Source organism: Myodes glareolus, chromosome 4, assembly GCF_982192425.1.
Source record: "Myodes glareolus chromosome 4, mMyoGla1.1, whole genome shotgun sequence".
In the NCBI taxonomy this organism is placed as follows: domain Eukaryota; kingdom Metazoa; phylum Chordata; class Mammalia; order Rodentia; family Cricetidae; genus Myodes; species Myodes glareolus.
Window position 1 is genome coordinate 22,486,000 of NC_142029.1, and position 19,474 is coordinate 22,505,473.

Below are 19,474 nucleotides of genomic sequence, written 5' to 3' on the forward strand. Positions count from 1 at the left end.
TCATAACAATATTTACATTACGATTTATAATTGTATAAATTACAATTATACAGTAGAAACAGATAATTTTATGGCTAGGGGTTACAACATGGCGAACGATATTATAGGGCCACAGCATTAGAAGTGTTGAGAATGACTGCCCCAGATCCTAGCATCTACACGGGGTATGGATCAAGGAAACCAAGATTCAAAGTCAGTTTCTCTGTCTGATGGCTGTACGGCTCAGCAGAGCACAGGCTCTCCCAAGCTGTGACATGAAAAGTGACCGTGCTTCCGCTTATGGTTATGAAGACCAGCCCTCGGGGTACCCCGAAAGGCCCCCAAGGAAACACTCGCCCCGTCATTACTCTGCCCTTGCTCATCCTCCTTCCAGCCTGCACCCCCAGGTCACTGATTTAAATGCACATGAGGGATCCTAAGTCAGAAAATTCTGGCCTGAAGCCGCTGCCACTGTCAGACGGGTCTGTGACCTTGATGGTTTTCCCAGTGGCACCTGCCTGGACTCTTAAGGTGAAATGGCTCCAGAAATAAATCTAAAGCAGCTCATCCCCAAAGCTGGACGCTCCTAATCGGCCTTTAGTGGCATCTAGTCTTTGTTTGTTTTCAATAACTCAGGCCTCCACTATCAGGAATGTGACCTTCCCTCAGTCATGCCCCTTGAGATTATACTCCAAAGATTTAAGCTGTATCTCAAAGTCATGTTTTGCTCCGCCCACCCGTCGGCACTTTTCAAAGGCTCTTTACGTGTTTCCCAGTATTCCGAATGAGGAGTTTTCTCCAACACTATCGGCCAAGGTCTCAAAACAAATAAATGCACACACCAGCCTGTCCAGTGTGCTCTGTTCCAAAGTATTCCACCACGATCAACTGCTTTTCCTGGGCCACAAAGCAAGTGCCAGCCTTAACCCCAGCCCTGCCCCAATGAACCCAAACTACAGACCAGAATATCCAAAGCTACCTTTGATAAAAACTCAGACATCTCATCTGTTTTGAGCCCTTCTACCATTTCTAGCCCCAAGGACTCCTGAAGAGTCTCCCTCCCCCACGCTGGTAGGATGCTGGCAGGCTGGCAGGGTGACCCTCAGAACGCTGACCTGCGTCCAACAGCTGAAGATTGTTGTGGGAACAGTGGGGTCAGCTGATAGAAACATCGTGAGATAGTACAGTGATAATCAAGACATCCAAATGGAGAAACACATTTGTAGAGGACCAGACGGGCCATGGTTTCAATGGCACTGCACACACGTATACACTGCCCCACAAACACCAGACAGACCATGATAAAACAGTTGTGCTAGGCAGTGCGATCGTGGGCACATTGCGTTCTTCCCAAATTCCTTATATGTTGCTGCTTTAATAACAAGTTATTATGAGATGATAAACTCAGCTGAAATCCCACCATGTGTCTGAAACAAGCTTCTGGGAGCTGGGGGCTGAGTCTGGGCAGCTGCCTGTGGCTTTGCCCCAAGCCACACACATGCGTTTGGCTGACTGAGGCCCCTGTCTCCTGGGCCTGAGGTCTGGGAGATTTTGTTCACTCACGACTGAATGCCGCCCAGGGGAAACATGAACCCCAGCATAGGCTGTCTTTCCTGACACCACTGATCTCGGGTTTCCCTGTTCTGAGGTGACCCCAGGATCACTGTAACCAGAAACCCCGTGGGTTAAGCTGGGCTGGTGGTGACAGAGGGGGCAGGGCTCACCTTCACTGTCCCTTCCCACTGAGGCAATCAGCTGAGCTACAGCCAGGAGTGGGACGGCCCCCACCTTACTGATGAATACTCACCCAAGTTATTGTGTGCTGGGGACATCGGATTCGGGGATAGGTTTGGAGAGCCTGCAAGGTGATACACAGTTGTAAGATGTTGTTGGAGTACTCTACAGTCAAGACAGGATCCCTCACCATGCCATAAGGAAACCCTGGACCAAACCTTAAGCAGCCCAGCCTTGGCCTGGCCTCTTACACTCCCTGCCACACATCTAGGCATGTTGCCCTCGCTGTGGAACGGGTGGATTGAGTAACCAGCCTTAAAGGGCCCCTCCAGCACAGGCCGTGGTGGGCTTGGCTAGGCCAGTGCACACACCTGCCCTCAGGGACGGCTGACTATCCTGAGGAAATACAAGGGTAAAGATACACATTCCCGCGCTGCACAGCCCGGTACTGTGGAGGGGAAGTCTCCCTCTCTCCCTCCCACACTGCCCAACTCCACAGTCTAGCTCTAAGGTACCTGGGATCACCTCAGGAAATTCACAGACCTGCCTCAGAAATCCTGAAACTCAGCAACTGACTTGATACTTTGTGCAAGGCAGGAGAGGGCACATGAAGTCTAATTCTACCTAATTCACACTCTGATCTTCTTTCTGCCCCGGCTACCAAGAAAAATCACGCATACACACACACACACACACACACACACACACACACACACGTACACACACCAGTCTTCAAAGAAAGCCAGTGGCGGCCTTTCCACAGGGCCCCATCCTACCCGCCTTTGTTCCCGCGCGCTTTGGAGTGCAGTTATTTATTTATGAAGGTCTTGCAGCCTGACCCCACCCCCTGACATCCACCAGTCCTTGAGGCTGAGCCCTGAAGCTGCCTTGAGCAGTCCCTGGGGCTCTCTTTTATTTCATCCCAACAGAGCTCTGAACTCTAAGGGTAAAGACCAGGCCGCAGGCTTTCTCTTCTCCCCTGTGGCAGCACCTGACCCCGTGGAGATAAGAAACAATTCTGGAGGCCATAACGGTGCTTGAAAAGCTTGCTACATAATGGCCATGACTTTGGCTGTGGTTTTGGTAAAAGTATATTACATTACCGAGCCTTAATTTTTCCCCTGGTATAAAGTAGGGAATAACCATATATTGGCCTATATAAATTAAGTAAGATGGTTACATTAAAAAAAAATTAATGCCAGGATCGGCATACAGGAAACCTTCAATAGTTGTTTCCTATTTTGCAGTAGCTCAAATCATGAAGGTCAAGATTATTCTGAAAGGGCACATATGCTGCCAGGCAAGACCTGAGGGTGACTTTGGTGACCCTCAGACCAGAGACACCTCTACACCTCACCTGATAGGGAAGACAAGCCCATTAGCAATTGGACGAGGAGCCAAACGGGCTACTTTGAGGAAAGCCAAGGAACAAAGAGAGACCTTTGCCCATCTATGCCTAGGTTAGCTGGGTATACAAACCCTGCACCCCCCAGCTTTGCACGGAGAGAGGGGGGAGGGGACACAGTATAATGGGACAGAAAGAAAATGAAGGACGCAAGCAGATTGGAGCCAGTGAAAGCATGCCTGGCTAGTCCTTCCCACATACAGACCTCTCTGATTATGTTTGTTTATAACGGTCATTCTACACACGGGGGTGGGGGAGAAAGCTGAGGAGAAGCTCTGCAGCTGGAGGGAGGCTGCCTAGCTGGCTCACTGCCTGTGCCAGCACTTCGTAGCTGCGAGTTTGCAGTGGTCACTTGGCACTGAGTACAGGAAGGTCTCCTGTGCACTCCAGCTGGGTCCATGCTGCCAGCCACAGGCCTGGATGGGTGTGTCTGGGGGGCATGCTTGACCTAAAAGCACAATACCCCCGTGACTGCGCTTCTCCCACATATGTAACCCTTTCCTACCCTCCTGTGGATTGTGTAAACTCTTGTGGTCTGTGCGTGAGGCAGCCCGCCATCGCGGGAACATCTGCTCTCTCCCTCCTCACCCACCACACAATGCAGAGCAGGTCCCATGTGGCAGCTGGGGCTCTGGTCAAGAAGCTGCTCGTTTGGAAGCAATTTGGTCCCATAACATATGACACAGGAAACATCTGGGACCGTAGCAAGGGAAAACTAGGCCCAGTCCCTCCCAGCAGGGGCACGCTGATCACATTTGGCCACTACATTTGAAAAAAAGAAACAAAAAAAAAAAAACAAAAAAAAAACCCTGGTTGCTTCTGGTGTCTTTGCTGACCATTAGAAAAGGCTGTTACTCTATCACGTTTTCCTCCCTGCTCACCTGCACTGCTCTGGGTGTGGGAGCCCTTCTCCCGCCCTCTTGCCAGCACCTCACCCACATGGCCTACACTGTGGCACAGAGTATCTCCAGTGACGTACGAGGCACACGAGGTGTGCTCTATAGACAGCAGGTAGGCAGGAAAGCGCAGGGGGGGGGGACGCATAAGGGAGGGGCAAGTCGCCACTACTGACCTGCGTCCATGCTGTGGTTCATCTGGTGGTCACTGGTTTCTCCATCTTCACTCAGGTAGCCAGGGGGTGGGGTTTCTGGGGATTAGAAGGCAGGCAGTTCTATTAGAAGGAATGCAAGGCCTGGCGCTCCATTTGCTGGCCAATATAGCATGTGTTCACTCCACCGCTGAGTACCGAGTGACTAGAAGAAAGCTGGGCCTCAAGGGCAGATGTCGGTTCCTGCACTCTGCCATGCTCAGGCCTTTTCCAGCGCTGCCCTCTGGCTCCCAACCTGGATCCTAACTCATGGACTCCCAAATCTGAAATGCCTTACTCTAGGACCACGGTTTAGCTGGCTTGTCCCCATCCTTCAAGGTCAGGTAAAGAAGGGAGGCTTTAGGACATGCCTACTTTACCATCTCTGTCCCCTGGGAGCTGTGGCCTTGAGGCTGTCCCTGTGCAAGCTGGCTGCTCCTGCCTCTGTTGTCTCTAGGGGATGTGGCTTAACTCCCCAGTGAGGCTGCCGTTCAGCGGTGGCGCCTTCAATGATCCATTTCTTGGAACTCGACCTCACCTTCCCACCCTGCCTTAGCCATCCAAGGTCTGCCATCTGATAGGGAGTGGACAGCTTACTCCCCCCCCCACCCGGAGACCAGCACTACCTGCAAGGATCTGAGAAGCCAGACAGCTGGCCTCTGCGTACATGCATTCTGACCCAAGACACGGGCCACAGCTAACCTCAGCCCAGTAAGCCAACCCAGAGAGCGAAAGCCACATCCAAATTAGAACACTCTAAAAGGAACACAGCTGGATCATTGCCCCAAAAGCAAAAAGTTGCTCTGACTGGCCCTAGCATGGCCAAGCACAGCTTTCCTGGATGCCCAGAGTGCCTGGCAGTGATTCACACATTACTTGCATGTAGATGAGGGGCTTCTAGAAATGTTGGCACCATGACAATGAGGCACATTCTAGTTACTGCCTCAACTCCCACTCTGCCCAGTCCAAAGCTCAGGGTACTTACAGGGCCCTCTGCCGCCTCATTCCACACTCTGCAGCCAGTATCCCTCAGGGACCCTGCCTGTATGCCAGCCTTATGGGCTGGGAGGGAGAGCAGAGACACAGTGTTGCTATTTCCGCTTTCAAAATAAATGACGGCACTGAAGCCTTGCAGAAGGGTCACAGGGTCTCCCGTGCCAAGAAAAACATCGTTAGGTGAGCTTGGGCCACCGATGGTTCCCGGTTGGGATATGGTTCATAATCAGGGCCCACGAGCCTGCTGTACGCACGATGACGTGGAGAGGATGGGGAAATGGCGCCATCCCTGCCTCCTGGCTGCCTGTGCCGCCGCCCATGCCTACCTGGAATATTGCTTTGGGGCTCAATGCCAGCGGGGAAGTTAGTGTTCTCAGGGATGGAATGGCTGTAGTCATCCAGCGGGGGGAACTCGGCCGGGATCTCGGTGTGGCGTGGTACCAACACTGGAGGTAGAACTGTCCCCAAGGAAAACACAACAGAGGTGGGTCAGTGCCAGGACACTTAAGTCCCAGACCCCAAGGACACCTTAGACCCTCCAGAGTTGGTAGGACAGGGAGGGCAAGGCCACACACACATACCTGGTGTCTCTACTCTCTGGTAGTGGTAAGGATTTACGCACACTTCGTCCTTCTTCATGTTGAAGGCGAACTCACACAGCTCCATGGCCCGTAGCTCATGGTGACTGTGCAGGTCAGGCCATCGCCACAGGCGGCAGTAGATAACATGGGGGAGCCCCTTCCGATGGGACACCTGCAGCCGGCCATCCAGTGACCTGCCATGGCAAAGAAGGGACAGAAGATGTCAGTGGTGTAGGCTTGGATTGCTGACTCCCATATATCCAGCCCCCAGCAGCTCCTGGGGAGTTCAAGTTTGCTGGCAGACACTCTCAAGTTCTTTCCTCCCCCAGAGACAGGGGGACCAGGAAATCAAAGCATCACAGCTAACTGTTCTTACTGGACATGTGCCCAGCTCCCAAAAGTAGCAAGGAGGCCCACCAAAGAAGGCCGAGGCTTCCCAGGCCAAAAGAAAGGCCTTGCATCCAACAGAGCCCAGAATTCTCCCAGCAGCAGCTCTCAAGGAAGGGAACCTGCCCGAGATACACTCAAGCAGGTACATATGCCACCAATCTTGCCCTTGTAGAGGCGACCACTGGACAGGGTAGAGGCTACATATAGAGGAGGTTAGGTGGCGGGCGGAACGAGTCTGACTGTTCTCCAGAAGCCGTAAACAGCCTCTGAGATATTTACATGGGCTGTGTTCATGCACATGGGTGAAAAAGGCAAAAACTGTGATAGGGTCTGACTGCGTGTGGCCCACAGGTTACAGGGGGGCAGGGAGGCTAGAGTAATGGAGGTAGGACTGCCTCTTCCATAAGAAGGCTTGTCCTAGGAGCTCCAGGTTAGAGGCATGATGCTCCTAGTAGCTGAGTCAAGCCAGCAGAGGGCCACTGCAAACTGACCCTCTGTCCCTAGAGCATCTATGGGTCTGAATCCAACAGATTTTATGATGCTTTATAAGAGAGGGGCTGGCTAGATGTACCAACCAGAGCCAAATAGGGTTCAACCAATCTCCAAGCCACTGGCCTGAAATGGGGAGGGACAAAGGTCAGTGCTGGGCTTGGTCCCAGCGACCAAGAGCTGCTGACTAAGGGCCTGTGGAAGGATATAATTACCTCCCCACCCCCCCACCCCCCGAGGCCCAGACCAAATAGCCCCTACAGCTGAAAACAGTAATTACTGAGCCGAACAAGAGAGGACAGCCCAAGACTAGTCCTTGAGGCCCAGAAGGAACTCAGCCGGATGTGCAGTCGGAAGACCTGAAGATGTGGCTCATGCTCCTGACTCTGCAACCCTGGGTACCAGGACTGCTGATCTGTTACGATGGGGACAGAATCCCCCTTGCCTGATCTCTACTAGAAACCACTTTACAACGCTCCAACCCATGGTGAGCATTCCTCTCAGTCTCTGGTGACTGTGGTCATTCTCTAAGCCAGCCCTAGGCAAAGCGGCTGAGCCATGGGGTTGACCAAGGGAGAAAGGGTGAGGGGGAAGTGGAGACATAAAATCCTTCAGCTCTCCTCACTTTCTCTCAAAGCTACCGAATTCCCCAAAGATAAGGGAAGAGGCCTCACTGACTCTTCAGGGTATGACAAAGGCCCTAGCACAAGACTGGCTGGATGCTGAGGTCACCTCTCTGGTGGGACAGACGAGGACAGGAGAGAAATGGCAGGAGAAGGACCATGAGGAAGAATGGGGCCGGCAGGCCCACCTGGACGGTGGGAGGGGTATCCTCTTGCTTTAAAAGTAACAAAGAGAGCTAGGGAGATGGCCAGCCAGCTAAGTACCTGTGTCACAGGCATGAGAACCTGAGTTCAGTCCTCAGAGCTCAAGGGAAAACAGCTGGCTGTGGTCGCGCACTGAGGAGGCAGGAACAGCCAGAGAGTCTGATGGCCACCCTGCCTCACCTTCCTGAGGAGACCCAGGCCAAGCAGACCCTGTCTCAAAAATAAACACAAGGTGGACAGTGGACAGAGTTGTCTTCTGGTCTCCACAGACATACACAAACATGTGCATAGGTACTGCACACATCAGCATACCTACACACACAAACCCATACAAGTACATGCATACATGCATAGAAAACAAACAATATATTTCCAAAGAGCAAGAATGCTACCCTCAAAGCAATGTGGCAATGTACTCAAAACTGACCAGCATACCCATGGGACCCAAGAAAGGTCATACACAGTCACATATACATGAAGGCTGACTTTCATCGAAGAGCTAAAGACACATCAGCTGGGAAAGGTTGACCTTTCAGTAGTTGGTACTGGACCTACTGGAGAGCCACACCAAGAAGAGTGAACTTCAACCTACACCTTACACGTCTGTAGGAATGGAAGGTCAAAGTGCAAAACTCAAAACAACAAAAACTCGAGTCAAGACAGCCAGATGGTGGTGACATACACCTTTAATACCAGCACTCAGGAGGCAGACACAGGTGATCTCTGTGAGTTCAAGACCTGATCTATAGAGCGAGTCCCAGGACAGCCAGAGCTGTTACACAGAGAAACTGTCTCAAACAAACAAACAAAAAAACCAAACAACGGACATGTCAAGACAAAACTTCGTAGGATCTCTGTGACGTGAACAATGACTTTGCTGTTGCTACACCTAAAGCACAATCCATTAAAAATCCAAGTTAATATATCGATACATAGGAAATCAGGGTAGAGGCTCCTGATCTGTAGGAGACTTAAAACAAAAATAACAGGTGACATTGGCAAAGACTAAATCTCACAGAGGTTCCGTTTCTAGGGTAAAGAATGCCAAAACAACCGAATCTGAAATTAACAGGTGAATCATCTAGACAGATGCTAGTCTAAGAATTTAAAGATGACAAGATGTTCTATTTCATTACTAATTAGAAAAGTACAGTGGGCAGGGGATTAAAACTATAAATCTGTACAGTGGATTAAAACTACCAAGGGACTCTCCAGCTGGCTCAGCAGTTAAGAGCACTTACAATTCTTGCAGAGGTCCTGAGTTTGATTCCCAGCACTCACGCAGAGGTTCACAACCACCCATAATTCTAGTTCCCGAGGATGGTATGCCTTTTTCTTGGGCCATCGAGCACACTATCATACACAGACATGTGTGCAGGCAAAATACCCACACACGTAAAATATAATGTAACTACATATGATGGATGAGATGCCATCATACAACTATCGGAACGGCTATAATTAAAAGGACTGTGTGTGCCACATGGTGGCAATGGTGGGGAGCAACTGGAAGTTTTATATGTCACTAACGGAAAGCAGTGACGCAGTGGCTCTGACAGAGACCATCGGGGGGTTTCCTTCAAAGTCCAATGTAGAAACCTACCACACTAGTTTCTTTTTCAGTTGCTGTGATTAAATAATCTGACAAAAATTGTGATGGTCTGTCTAACGGTCAGTTTGACAAATATAGAGTCCCCTGGGAGATGGGTCTCTGTGTATGCCTGACACAGGGGGATTATCCTGACTGGGTTAACTGAGATGGGAGTCCAGCCCGCTAAGGGTAGCACCATTCCCTGGGATAAGATCCTGAACTATTGAAAAGGAAAATAGGAGCGGGGAGCAATTTTTATCTCTGTTTTCTTCCTGACTATGTCTGCACTGTGACCAGGTGCCTCAAGCCCCAGCATCCTTGACTTCTAACCACGGTGGTCTGTACCCCACTCCTGGTACCAGCTTTTGTCTTAGTTAATTAGTGGCTGTAATCAAGTACCTTGACAAAAGCAACCTAAGGAACGAATAGCTTCTTTTGGCTTTCAGAGACCTACAACCCCTTCACTGCAGAAGAGAAGGCAAAGCCAGAGGTCAGGTGGTCATACTGCATCTGTACTCAGGAAGCAGAATGACCAGAAAGTGGGGCTAGGCTATAGAGCCTCAAAACCTACCTCTAGGGACTTACTTCCTCCAGGAGGACTCTCCCTCCATATCCTTCCAGTGCTATCAAGGCTTGGGACCAAGTGTTCAGACATGTGAGCCTACAGGGTATATTTCACATTCAATCCACAATACCCACCATAGGATCTACCTATTCTTCTTCTAAGCATCCCCCCAAGAGAAACAAAGCAGCATGTCCACAAATGTACGAACACCTAAGTACTTTGCTACGTCCACACAGAGGATGACTGACAATATTGGCCTCTGCTGCAATGCATGGACGGATCAATGTCATGAGTGAAAGGAACTGGGTCGTTCTTTGTATGTAAAATTGTTATTGCTTAGTTTTTATTTTGACATAGCTGTCATTATAGCTTTGATGATGGCAGATACAATATAGTCCCCGGGGCCAGTTCAAACTTGTATGATCCTCTTGCCTCAACTTCCTAAGTGCTTGAACTACAGCCATGCATCACCACCATACCCAGCAAGCTATGCCTGGGAAGGTGAGGCATGCATGCAGAGATGGGAGGGATGGAGTTTGCAAGGGCAAGGGAGACCTTGGCGGGATACAGGTTCTATTTGTTATCTTGACTGTGGTGGTATTATGGACAGACATGCATTGAAATTTATCAAACAGCACACTTTGGGTATGCAAAGTTTATTTGTAAATTATACAACAATTCCAAGGGGAGGGGGACGAAGAAGACTTTGGACTTGGCTAAGCCTGGATTTGCCATTTCTGTGTTCAGCAACTCTATAAATTTAAGCAAACTGCTTAGAACCTCAGCCTTAGTATTTTGTCTGAACTAGAAGTACCATTGCCAGACTCTTGAGAGGCCTGGGTGACACTCCGTGCAGCCCCCCACACCATGAGAACACATCAGACATCAGCAGCTACATCAGCACCGAGGCCCCACACTGCCTCACTCCTATGCATGATGCTTGGCTAAGGAAGGCGCCTAGGTGCTCAGAAGTCAGTCCTTCCTGGCTTCCCTGGTGCCTGTTCCTTTCATATAACTGTTCCCGGTTCATCTTAGGTGGTCCCCACCAGCGCCATGCTGTATGGTTCATAAGGCAAGTCTCCAATGCTCCTGGCTCATTAAATCCAACCCCTTAGACCAGCCCGAAGCAAAGGTTGGACCCTAGAGCCACACAGTCTGTACCAGGGCTGGAGCCAGAGGCCAGCTCTCCTAACTGCAAGGCCGTCACTCTACTGCTCTTGAGCATGTGACCACCTGACAGGATTTTCAAGAAGTCATCTGGTCCACGTCCCTGCTTCGAAGCCATAAAATCTATATATATCCCAAGATGACAACGGCATCTCATTCACTTCTTCAGAGACAACTGTGGCAGCTCCTCTTGATTCAAAGTCTAAGCCGTCCTTTCTCCCTCCCTTTCTCTTTCCCACTCAAAATGCACACCAACGCTTACCAAACAGTGTGAGGGAACTGGGCGTTCCAGCTGCTGGGTTTAACACAGCTGATGTGTCCAGAACACGCCCTCCCCAGGCATGGCTTGGGGCCCATTAAGTAAATCCAGTAATTAAGTCCTCATTCTGAGCTCATATTGTCACGAGCATGCTCAGTTACAGGAAAGGCTGTATTCATGACTAGCTTCTCTCTCTAAAGCAGGCCTTCCTTCCTCCCAGTGGCCCACTGATTGATGAGAGGGCAGACCTGCTCCCCAACTGTGGCTGAGTTCTCTTTCCACACCCAGTGTCTTCCTCCTGGTTGACCCCCAAATCTCTTAGCATCTCCCTCCAGCTCCCTGGACAGAAGGTTTTAATCTTTAAACATATTCTTCCCCAGCCAAACAATTTCCTGTGGCAGGAAATGAAGCTTCCTCCCATTGGCTCCAAATGAGACCCGTAAAGTGTCCCAAAATGGTGGTGGGAGCCACAGCCAAGGATGTGGACAGCCAAGGAGCCGATGGTGAGGAGGATGTTGGCCAGAGTGCTGCCTCAGTGAGAGGGCTGGGCTGGGGTCCACCTTAAGCCAATACTACTCCTATCTATGGTCCAATAGCCAAGTGCGGGATGGCAAGGGTCACAGGTCAGGAGCAGAACATGCAAATTCCAGAAACATGTTGATACCTATTCAGCATGGACGAGTGCCAGACCCACCATGTGAGAAGCCAACACGGCAACCTGTTGTGAATCCCTGCTACTGCCGAGCTCAGACCTCCAGGGCCTCGCCTAAAGCCACATAGTTTGTGGAAGGCAGAGGCAGACTCAAGCCCAGACCAGTGCTGAAAACAGGCATAAGGGTTGCTCCATCACTCTCAGAAAAACTCATCTCAAACCGTTCCTAAACTCCAGCCGCGTCTCAGAAACCAGTGCCCTGAGGTGAGAAGATCTGAAGGAAGTGCTCGCCTCCTTCCTCTCTCCTGTTCTCTCTTGTTACTGAACTCTGGCCTCTCACAGGCAAGTGCTTGCCGTTCTGAGCCTTCTCAGGGTCCTGCCTCATGTATACGCATCACCAAGAGGCAATGCTGAAATGCAGTCACCGGACAATGCTGGTCACTGGCAACTGTAGCATCTGACCCAAGTACCCTGCCCTGTGGCTCTGCCATACCCACCATGGGTATAAATACTGTCTTGTCCTTGACTTCTCTCAGACATCAGCAGAGGCACAGAGGCACATACTCCCCTGTACCTCTGCGAGCACCATGAAGCACCAGGTGGCTCTGCCCCGTGGCCTGCTGGGGGACTGGCATGGATTATCACACAGCACTAGCTGACTAATACATTGACTCCGCCACTGGTCTTCTCAGTCAACTTGCAAGTACCAATTCCTTCCTCTTCTGAGAGGCTGACAGACTTTCCTATGCTCTATCCCCCTCCCCCCAAGTTCACATACAGCCTGTGGGACTTACCCCCATACCCTATCCCAACTGCGTGATCCAAGCAAGCCTTAGCCATTCCACAAGGACTTATCTTTAGTGTATGGAGAAAGATTTTCCTCTGGGCCTTCTGGGTTATCTACAAGAAGCACAGACTGACTCTAAAGGTTCCTGTGAAGTTTTTGAACTTGTCAAGAGTAGAGTGTTCACCCTGTAACCAAACCTCCACCCCCACCCACCTCATTCTGGTTTACTCCTCACAGTTTCCCCAATACCTGGTAGGCTTTGGTATAAAAAAGGGAAAGGCTCTTTTCAATTTTGGATTTGCCAGTGAGAAGCACACCTATCTACCAACTCCCAGGTCATGCCTGTGTCAGCGGGAACACCCATTTGTCTGCACAATGTAATTCCCAGCACACCTCAGAGCTTCACTGATTTACATTTTTCTTTTTCTTGAGTTTTGTATTCTTGAGTTTTAGTGTGTGTGTGTGTGTGTGTGTGTGTGTGTGTGTGTGTGTGTGTCCCGCCTTCTGGTCCAAAGAGCAAAGCTAAGTGACTTCAGGTTTTGCTTAGATGCTCTCATCAGATAACAGGGGTTGGGATGGGGTGGGGGTGAGATACTGGTGGCTTAAACAGCTCCCTGCATTGGTCTTGTGTGGCCTTGGGACTGTGGGCAATCAGTGTGGGACCTCTCCATATGTGGCTCTTGGAGTACTCATATCAAAATTTTCCTTCTATGCAAAGGACCACCCCAGAAATCCAGGACCCAGCCTTGCTCTCTTGGGAGAAGTGGACCCCACACACAGATCAATCCTCTGGCCCTTAGGGTATCCTGGGGGTAGGCTCAGGGTATGGCCTTTCTGATCAGGAAGAGGGTGTTCAATGGGAACTTTGGTACTGGCTGTGAATGAAACAAGCCCAGCTTCCCATGTGTGGCAGTGGGATGAGGAGAAGGGGGGTGTCGTCACTTCCTGTGTCCTGCACAGCACTGAGCAGCACCCAGGCCTCACAGGAAAACCTAGACATGAGTAGCATCAGAGGCCTCTGCTTCCCCACTCCCCTGGAGAGCCCAGGGCTAAGGGCGAGCCTACAGGTGGGAACAGGTGGAGGGAAACAGATGCAATGGAAACCTCAGGGCAGACCTGTCCCAGCAGTTCTTATGAAATTCAAGGGCCCTAGGTGTGTTGGGATGGGGGCCTTATTCCTGTTTTTAAGTAAAAACCATATATGGTGTGAGGTGACATCCAAAGTCACCAAGAATATGAGGAAAGCAGAGCCCGCTAACCTCAGCGCTACACTGCAGAACCCACTTTCGATGACTGTTAAATAGTGTATTTGAATCGCAGATGACCTCCTTTGACTCCAAGAAAACTGTCCTTGTCCTCTCTCTCTTCTCCACAAGATGCAGGGTAAAGTTTGGAGAAGAGGAGGGGGAAGAAAGAGGACAGGGAAGGAGGTGGAGGGGCTGATTCATGAGACCTGCTCATGGTTCCGCTTTTTATAAACCGGCTTTCCCTCCAAGCCCTACCTCAACAAGTATGCAGCTCTTCCGTGCTGCCGGGACTGCAGACCTTTCTAGCTATGGAGGATGCTGCTAAGAACCAAACTAATTCTGCTCCCTGCAAGCCAAAGGAATGCTGCCAGGCCCCGGGAACCATCCGCATGGCCATTCACTGTGTTGGAAAGCTCTGCTGCCTGCACTTGATTCCAGAATTGGGACTGAGATTGCTCACTGGTCTTTTGGAGATAACTCACAGAGTACCCAGATGTTCCAGCCCTTGGCAACCTGACCGACTCAGGCTAACAAGCGCTCCACACTAGCTTTTCACACACACACACACACACACACACACACACACACACACACACCCCGTAGCAAAAACCCCAAAGTATCCCGCATGCGCCAGAGGGAGTCAGAAGGGGAGGTTCCTGATCACTTGTTGGACACTTCTCATCCTACATGACCCAGGCCTCCCTCTGGGCAGCTCAGCTCTGCTCAGACCAACCCCAGGACACACAGCTTCCAAAATGCCCTCTGGGAAATGGGTTACTTGGCATTGTCAGTTTGGCAGAAGAAAATAAAGTGCCAGCTTAAGGCTTATGCCACAGAAGGATTACTTCTCCTTATGACCATGACAAAATAGATATGAAAGTGGTCATTCAGAGAAAGATGCGTGCCAGTCTCAAAAGTGGAACTCTACGAGAAAAGAGAGAAACGGAAGAGCAGCGGAATCAAGCCCTTGCTAGAGGCTCTCAAACCCTGGTGGGCCTTCCACTCCTAACTGTTTGTACACGGTAAAGGTTTGTCACTTGCACTGGTTTAATAAAAGCCTGATTGGCCAGTAGCCAGATAGGGAGTATAGGTGGGGTGACCAGACCAGAAGAATTCTGGGGAGAGGAAAGGCTCAGTCTGCAGTCGCCACCCAGATGCAGAGGAAGCAAGATGAAAATGCTGTACTGAGTAAGGTACCAAGCCACGTGGCTAAACACAAATAAGAATTATGGGTTAACTTAAGTTGTAAGAGCTAGTTAATAATAAGCCAGAGCGAATAGGCTTATTATTACCTAGTTTATATAATTAATGTAAGTCTCTGTGTGTTTCTTTGGAAGTCTCTGTGTGTTTCTTTGGAACTGAACAGCTGCAGGACCAGGCAGAACAGAAACATCTGCCTACACCTAAGGACCTGTAAATGGAGGCCTGTCTTTGTTATCTTCAAAACAAGGGTGGACACTGAAAGCCACTTCCCCATGATAAGAGCCATTTCTCAGACCTCCTCTGCCAGTAAACTTCAGCGTCAATTCACCAAACAAGCAATTTTTCTGGAAGGATTCTTAGTCATCCATTTTTCATCACCTCCCCCAACACATACCCACTTTCTTCCACGAAGCAGGAAGAGGTAACAGCTAAGTCTCCTCTCATGCGCCTCCTTTCCTGGATCCCCAGCCTCCCACCTCCCTGGGGTTTACCTGAGTCAAGACAGGAATCATTTCTGAGTGGGCAGGCTACATGCTCAGGGGTTGGATTTCTTTCATCCTTCCTTTCCTTCCTTCTGTCTACCCTTCCATCCATCTATCTACCCATTTTTCCTTTCATCCATCCCTCTTCCTTTCTCCCCTCCTTCCATCCATCCTTCCTTCCTCCCCTCCTTCTGAGAAAAGTCTCACAGGCCCTCAGTAGGACAAGCAGAACCCAGTGAAGATGGAAGCCAGCTGTCAGCCTAGTTCTACCGAAGCCAACCCCATATTGTTCCCAAGGAAAAAAGAGAAAATACAAGGTGGGCATTCGTGACTTAGAGAACAGGGCAGGAGGGAGAGGAGAGGAGGACAAATGAGGTGTTGTGTGAATTGTACAGTTCTCACTTCCATGGTCCTTAGTCATCTGCCAGAGAGATAACACGGGGACCCCGAGTGCAGCAGAACAAGTTAAGTGTGTGCTGTGTGACTCGGTGACACTAACATAGAGATGTGGCCAGGGACAAGGGTTCCCTCAGCTCCTGTGTTACAACACTCTCAACAACATCCAAACAATACAGCTGGGAAAGGGACCGTCCCCATTTCCACTCCATTCCTTCTTCCACGGCTTCACACATGCTAAGCCAGCACTCTGCCTCCTGAGCCACACCCCCCAAGGCCCTGTTCCCCACTTTCCCCTTGCCCCAGTGGTCAGCTACAGCCAGCCCATGGGTCATCTTTTGTCAACATTGGAAATAGGACGTTGAGCCTTGTGCACGCTAGGCAAGCATTCCACTGAGCTACAGGACCACCTTTAGGTTGCTCAAACCTTCCCGTTTGGCTATAGAATGGGAAACAGGCAAGAGTTGGGGAGCTGGCAATAAAAAAGGAGAGAGAAATAATCGATTTCTTTTAAGATTTCTTATTTGTCTTTTGCCGGTGTGGGCCACATGTGTGAGTGCCGGTGTGGGCCACCTGTGTGAATGCCTGTGTGGGCCACATGTGTGCGAGGGCCGGTGTGTGCCGGTGTGTGCTGGTGTGTGCCACGTGTGCAAGTGCCGCTGTGGGCCACGTGTGTGCGAGTGCCGGTGTGGGCCACATGTGCGAGTGCTGGTGTGGGCCACGTGTGTGCGAATGCCGATGTGTCCCACATGTGTGCCACATGTATGTGTGTGCTGCACGAAGAGGGCACCGAGTCCCTTGGAACTGGGATTACAGATTGCAAACTGCCTAACATGGGTAATGGGATGTGAGTTTGAATCACTCCAGCCTTGGAAATGATTGATTTCTACATGAAGTTAAGCACTCCAAAGTTCAGTAAGGGGCTACTTTTTGCCTATAGGCAATGTGGCGATTGTGGGACCTCATGGCCAGCATCCACCTACATGCCACTCACTTTTTTTTTTTTTTAAATAAAACCTTTTCAGAGCGCTTCCATCCTAGGTAAAAATCAAGGTCCTGTACAGCCCAGGCTTCACAGGCCAGGCAGAGTTACATAGACAACAGACACTCCTTACTGTCTAAGGGACCGAACTTCCAACTGTACCTAAACCAAAGGCTCTGGTTCGCTCTGACAGCGCGCGCGCGCGCACACACACACACACACACACACACACACACACACACACACACACGCACACCCCTTCCAGGCAGGAAAATAAGAGCTCTGAACACAGAGGCCTTCAACCGGCCAGATGAACAACCTGTAGAAAGAGAGATGACAATGCCACCTCATATAAGCTGGCCTCCTAGGCTAAACAGTTTCCTGGTCAAAGCACGAACTCCTGACGCAGCCACTACAAAGGCAGAATGACTTCAAGGCAAGGCTCCCGCCCTTGGTTCCAGAACGCTCCATTCTTTCCAAAGCTGCCCATTCCACACTGAGGCCCCAACAGCATCCTCTCCTGGGGTTCTTCCTGCCCAGTGGCCTCCCTCCAGCCTCTTCTCTTGCATCTTAAAATCTCTTCTACCTCCACTATTTAACTTAGCCCTCATGGCCTTGTGTGATCCAACTTCCTGCCTATCCAGGCCAGGAACTCCTGGCAGGCAAGGAGACCCAGGTGACCTTCCCCTGTACCTAGAAGAGGTGGACTAATGGTTACATCAGAAGTATGCCACAGACATAGTACTTAAACTTTGTGTATAAACAGCAGGCTATGCTCCATATCTCAGAACACGCAGGAGACACACACAGATCTTAGGCCACCCTGCAGCCAATCGAGTCCATAGAAGCCACAGACACAACACAGGCTGCCACCAGAAATGATCCCTCAATAACAGCTAGTCTCAAACAGCGGAGGAGTGACGTGGGTGCCGGTCATCTGGGCAGAGGGGTCGGAGAGGGCAGCAGGGAAGGACTGGAGGCCGCAACTCTCTTGACTGGGGAAGCTGACCTGCGTTGCCTACCATGCCAGGCAGACAAAGTCATCAATGGCTAAGGTGCAGATAGACATTAGACAAACTAGTGATATGGTCAATGCCTGGGCCTAGCAGTCCTGATGAGCTAGACTCAGGTACACAGTCATGACAGTCAATCAAATGAGTAGCGAACATAGAGAAAGATTTCTTCCATGTGACCACATGGGGAAGAGGAACAAATAAAGATGTCTTCCAGTGACCTCCCATCCCCAGTCCATCTTCAGAGACTTAAACAGCAGGCAAGACAGGTACACAGCTAGGCAGCCCTGCTTCAGGGTGTGGCCCCACCTGTCACTGATCTATCATGAGCTTTGGGTTCTCCAGCAAGGTGGTTGGGCAAGCTGTCACAACAGCGTGACAACTCTTCCTTCTCTGGTTGACACCAGGCTTCAGCCTCTTCCTTCTACCAGCCTGAGACCTCTGGGAATTGTCAGTTCCTCGGGGTCTGTTGTATCAATAGCATGATCGCCAACGGAAGGGGCAGAAGTGTCTCTTTAGATACCTCCATTCCTGCCAGAATGGTTACAGAGGACCGTGCAATCATCAATCCACTCATCATTATCAATGGGACATTCATAAGCATCGGATTCAGCAGCCTAGAAAGCACAGACACTGTAGCTCCCTGAGTCTGCCACTCAGAGCCTGAGACAGAGAGGAATCAGCCCTAAAGCGGAGCAAATTAGGATAAAGAGTGAGGACACCTACAGAAAGGCCTTTCTCTCCACTAGACATGAGCAGCATACTGACAGGGAAGCTTCATGACTTCCACTGCTCCAACAGGGCAAAAGCCAAAGCCAAAGATTTCCAAAGTGCAGCAACAGCAACGAAACCTGTCCATCAGCCTGTGTATAAGAAGCCAAACTAATATTAACCACTTCCCGGAGCTGAGGCTGACCTCATACCAGAGGGTGAACAGGGCTACCTAGTGGCTAGCCTCAAGTCCAGGCTCTTCAATTGATGGGGTGGGTCAGACAAGTTCACAACCATGGCTCGCTTTGGTGAGATCTGCTCTGGGTGTGAGACTGAGCAGAAAGGGGCCCTGTGGGACGTTTCAGAGCTTGGGAACCATGGGACTCTGGAGCCGGGGGGCATCTCAGCATCACCATGAGGAAAGTGAGCCCATGAGTGGATGTCTACCAAAGACAGTTCAGAGGGAGGTCTAATGTTTTCCTTTACTCCAGGAAGCTATGACCCGAAACCATCAAATGTCCCAGAATCGCATACATTGAAGCAACACCACAAGTGGCTGAGCCCACAAAGACGCAGGGGCCCCTTGCAACCACTCATCCCCATGGACCCTGCCGTAGGCCTTTTATCACTGCAGTCCGTCTCTCAGGAATGCCAGCTGCTTGGCCGAGGCCCAGAGAACAGCCTCTGGGAGCTCTGCACCTCAAGGATGGGTAACGGTGGATGGGAGTGTTAAACACCAGCTAAGAGACCCTCACAGGTGGGAAGAAAGAGGGAGCATGAGAAAGACACCCTCCTTTCTTCCTACCCAAGGCCTTCCTCCAAACTCCTCCTGAGACAAGTGGGGTGGCAGCTTTACGGGTCAGACATGGCTCCTTGAAGCACCCCAGTGTACCCCACATTACCCAGTGTTCTGTCAGCTGGGCTGAATGAG

General features: G+C 50.6%; 1 protein-coding gene across 2 annotated transcripts in view; it reads right to left on the reverse strand.

The window, feature by feature from the left end:
* Positions 1-19,474, reverse strand: part of Smad3 (SMAD family member 3) — a 112,097-nt gene that overhangs the window by 16,146 nt on the left and 76,477 nt on the right. For both annotated transcript variants that reach the window (XM_087905302.1, XM_087905303.1), the window contains 4 exons: positions 5,783-5,976; positions 5,528-5,659; positions 4,191-4,265; positions 1,787-1,837 (listed from right to left, as the gene is read on the reverse strand). In XM_087905302.1, the coding sequence (XP_087761428.1) occupies positions 1,787-1,837; positions 4,191-4,265; positions 5,528-5,659; positions 5,783-5,976 (452 nt within the window). The remainder of the gene's footprint in view (positions 1-1,786; positions 1,838-4,190; positions 4,266-5,527; positions 5,660-5,782; positions 5,977-19,474) is intronic.